The sequence below is a fragment of the Nomascus leucogenys genome, chromosome 2 (assembly GCF_006542625.1).
Source record: "Nomascus leucogenys isolate Asia chromosome 2, Asia_NLE_v1, whole genome shotgun sequence".
NCBI lineage: Eukaryota > Metazoa > Chordata > Mammalia > Primates > Hylobatidae > Nomascus > Nomascus leucogenys.
The window spans coordinates 37,412,171-37,415,366 of NC_044382.1; the positions used below are offsets into that span (position 1 = coordinate 37,412,171).

General features: G+C 49.6%; 1 protein-coding gene across 1 annotated transcript; it reads left to right on the forward strand.

Annotated features, from left to right (window-relative positions):
- Nucleotides 1-226: 226 nt before the first annotated feature.
- SLC25A2 (solute carrier family 25 member 2) lies at nucleotides 227-1,633 on the forward strand. Its single transcript, XM_003266516.4, has one exon. The coding sequence runs from the start codon at nucleotides 406-408 to the stop codon at nucleotides 1,309-1,311; it is 906 nt and encodes a 301-aa protein (XP_003266564.1). The 5' UTR covers nucleotides 227-405; the 3' UTR covers nucleotides 1,312-1,633.
- The last annotated feature ends 1,563 nt before the right edge of the window (nucleotides 1,634-3,196 follow it).

Sequence of the window (3,196 nt, forward strand, 5' to 3'; positions counted from 1 at the left end):
CAAAGTGCTGGGATACAGGAGTGAGCCACCGCGCCCAGTCGCAGTACACTAAAAGCATTTATTCGGTCCGCGTCCCCCGCCTGCGGGTGCAGGGATGGCGGCTCTAGGCTGGAAGCGGCTGGGGGCCCGGCCAGTGGGCCAGGAGCCGCAGGAACGCTAGTGAGCCGAGCGCGGGGCTGGCAGCTGGGGGTTATTTCAGTGCGCGGGGAGGGGGCGGCGCGCGGCGGAGCGTGGGGTTGAGCGGCTTCCCCCCGCACTGGGGTAAGATCCCAGAACAGGCGGCAGAGCCACCCCACAACCCCCAACCCCAATCCCCGCGCTCGCTGCGGCTGGACGTGAAAAGCCGGTCCCACGCTCTGGGGAGTTAGTCGCCTTCCACTGGGACCCTCAGACGAGTGAGCGAACATGAAGTCCAGTCCTGGCATCCAAGCCGCCGTCGACCTCACAGCGGGGGCCGCAGGGGGGACAGCGTGTGTACTGACTGGGCAGCCCTTCGACACAATAAAAGTGAAGATGCAGACGTTCCCTGACCTGTACAAGGGCCTCACCGACTGCTTCCTGAAGACATACGCCCAAGTGGGTCTCCGGGGCTTCTACAAGGGCACCGGCCCGGCACTTATGGCCTACGTCGCCGAAAACTCGGTCCTCTTCATGTGCTACGGGTTCTGCCAGCAGTTTGTCAGGAAAGTGGCTGGAATGGACAAGCAGGCAAAGCTGAATGATCTCCAGACTGCAGCCGCGGGGTCCTTCGCCTCTGCATTTGCTGCACTGGCTCTCTGCCCCACTGAGCTTGTGAAGTGCCGGCTACAGACCATGTATGAAATGGAGATGTCAGGGAAGATAGCAAAAAGCCATAATACAATTTGGTCTGTCGTGAAGGGTATCCTTAAAAAGGATGGCCCCTTGGGCTTCTACCATGGACTCTCAAGTACTCTACTTCAAGAAGTACCGGGTTATTTCTTTTTCTTTGGTGGCTATGAACTGAGCCGATCGTTTTTTGCCTCAGGGAGATCAAAAGATGAACTAGGCCCTGTCCATTTGATGTTAAGTGGTGGAGTTGCTGGAATTTGCCTCTGGCTTGTCGTGTTCCCAGTGGATTGTATTAAATCCAGAATTCAAGTTCTTTCCATGTATGGGAAACAGGCAGGATTTATTGGTACCCTCTTAAGTGTTGTGAGAAATGAAGGAATAGCAGCCTTATATTCTGGACTGAAAGCTACTATGATTCGAGCAATCCCTGCCAATGGGGCACTGTTTGTGGCCTATGAATACAGCAGGAAGATGATGATGAGCCAGTTGGAAGCATACTGAAGTGTCTTGGTGAACCTGGATCTGAGTCCATGAGTTTGAGGACTACAGTTCATCACAGGGTTCAGCAGAGTACAAGACCACTGCCGAATTTTGACTTCATGGGAATTTTGGCTTTATCTTCCCTTCTTCTACCCTAAATCTTAACTTTATGGAAGGGCCTCTATTTTACATCATATAATTTCTGCCCATAATTGTATTGAAATAGGAAAGTTGCTGTTCTTGCGCTTGCTGGAATGTACAGGGTGGGCTGGTTGGCCCTATGTACCTAATCTGAAAAACTAAATATTCTGTCAGGGCCTTTGCATAAAGCCGTTTGTGTGTACATGCAGTTTGGATGATTCTATGTTGTGAGTCAAACAATTTAGTTCTATATATAATCTCAAATATCAGCCCCCCAAACCCAGAATTGACCATATTTTGTGAAGATAGGTATGAAGGTATGAATGATTACTTAGGATCACTCTCTCTCTCTCTCTTTTTTTTTTTTTGGAGACGGAGTCTCACTCTGTCACCCAGGCTGGAGTGCTGTGGCATGATCTCAGCTCACTGCAACCTCTGCCTCCCTGGTTCAAGCGATTCTCCTGCCTCAGCCTCCTGAGTAGCTGGGATTACAGGTGCCCACCACCAGGCCCAGCTAATTTTTGTATTTTTAGTAGGGATGGGGTTTCACCATGTTGGCCAGGCTGGTCTCGAACTCCTTACCTCAGGTGATCCACCCACCTCGGCCTCCCAAAGTGCTGGGATTATAGGCATGAGACACTGCGCCCAGCTAGGATCTCTTTTAAAGTCTGCTTAACATGTGCCCTACATTAGGTGGTTCAAGTTTTGAAATGTCTTCATGTGGTGCTTGATACCAAAATACTCCTCTCTCTCTCTCATATATATATATACTTTTTTTTTTTTTTTTTGAGATGCAGTCTCACTCTTGTTGCCCAGGCTGGAGTGCAGTGGCATGATCTCGGCTCACTGCAACCACCACCTCCCGGGTTCAAGTGATTCTTCTACCTCAGCCTCCCAAGTAGCTGGGACTACAGGTGCACGCCACCACTCCTGGCTAACTTTTGTGTTTTTAGTAGAGATGGGGTTTTGCCATGTTGGCCGGGCTTGTCATGAACTCCTGACCTCAGGTGATCCACCCGCCTAGGCCTCCCAAAGTTCTGGGATTACAGGCGTGAGCCGCCATGCCTGGCCTCATCTATATTTTTAAGAGGAGAAGGTACCTGCATACCAGTGTGGCTTTGACATTCTTGAGTTAAAAGTTTCAGAGTAAGCATTGTGGATTTTCCCAAGAAACAATACCCTTAATATAGTGTTATCCATTTTCAAAGTGGGATTATATTCTGCACTCTGCCTATATGGTTAGGGATGGTCTAGAGTATCACCAGGCCTTGGGGAATCCACACAGCCTTCCTGCACCAGCTTCCCTTCTCCCCCTCAAAGGAGCTGGGCTTTAGTTCGAGGAAGGAGCTGCGCACCTATGCTTTGATGAAGATTCATGTGGCTGATAACAGTTCTTAGCTTCCAGTCTCTGGGTTCTGACCTGGGTAGGACTCAAGGGTGTTCATTGGCCCATTTAGAGGTTGTTGATTCATTTTGGGTCACTCACTGTCCTCTCTGCCTCCATCAGCCAGAAACCTTCCTGGGGAACAGAAAGTGACAAAGCTAAGAGAAGCTTTTGTTCCCTGTTTGCTAACAATACTTGTGGGTAAAAGTCATCTACTCTCAGATAGAACTAGACAGAACTTAGTGCGTTTGCTCCACAATGAGTCATGTTAGGGACAACCCTTTCTTGAAGTTTACCTTGGGTCCATAATACCTTCCCATGCCTTTACAGTGCTAGAGTCTTCTAAATTTGGTACTGGCCATCAGTAAATTTTAATGATAA

Excerpts from the sequence above, each read along its gene's own strand:
- SLC25A2 (XM_003266516.4), top strand. The coding sequence starts at position 406 with ATGAAGTCCAGTCCTGGCATCCAAGCCGCCGTCGACCTCACAGCGGGG.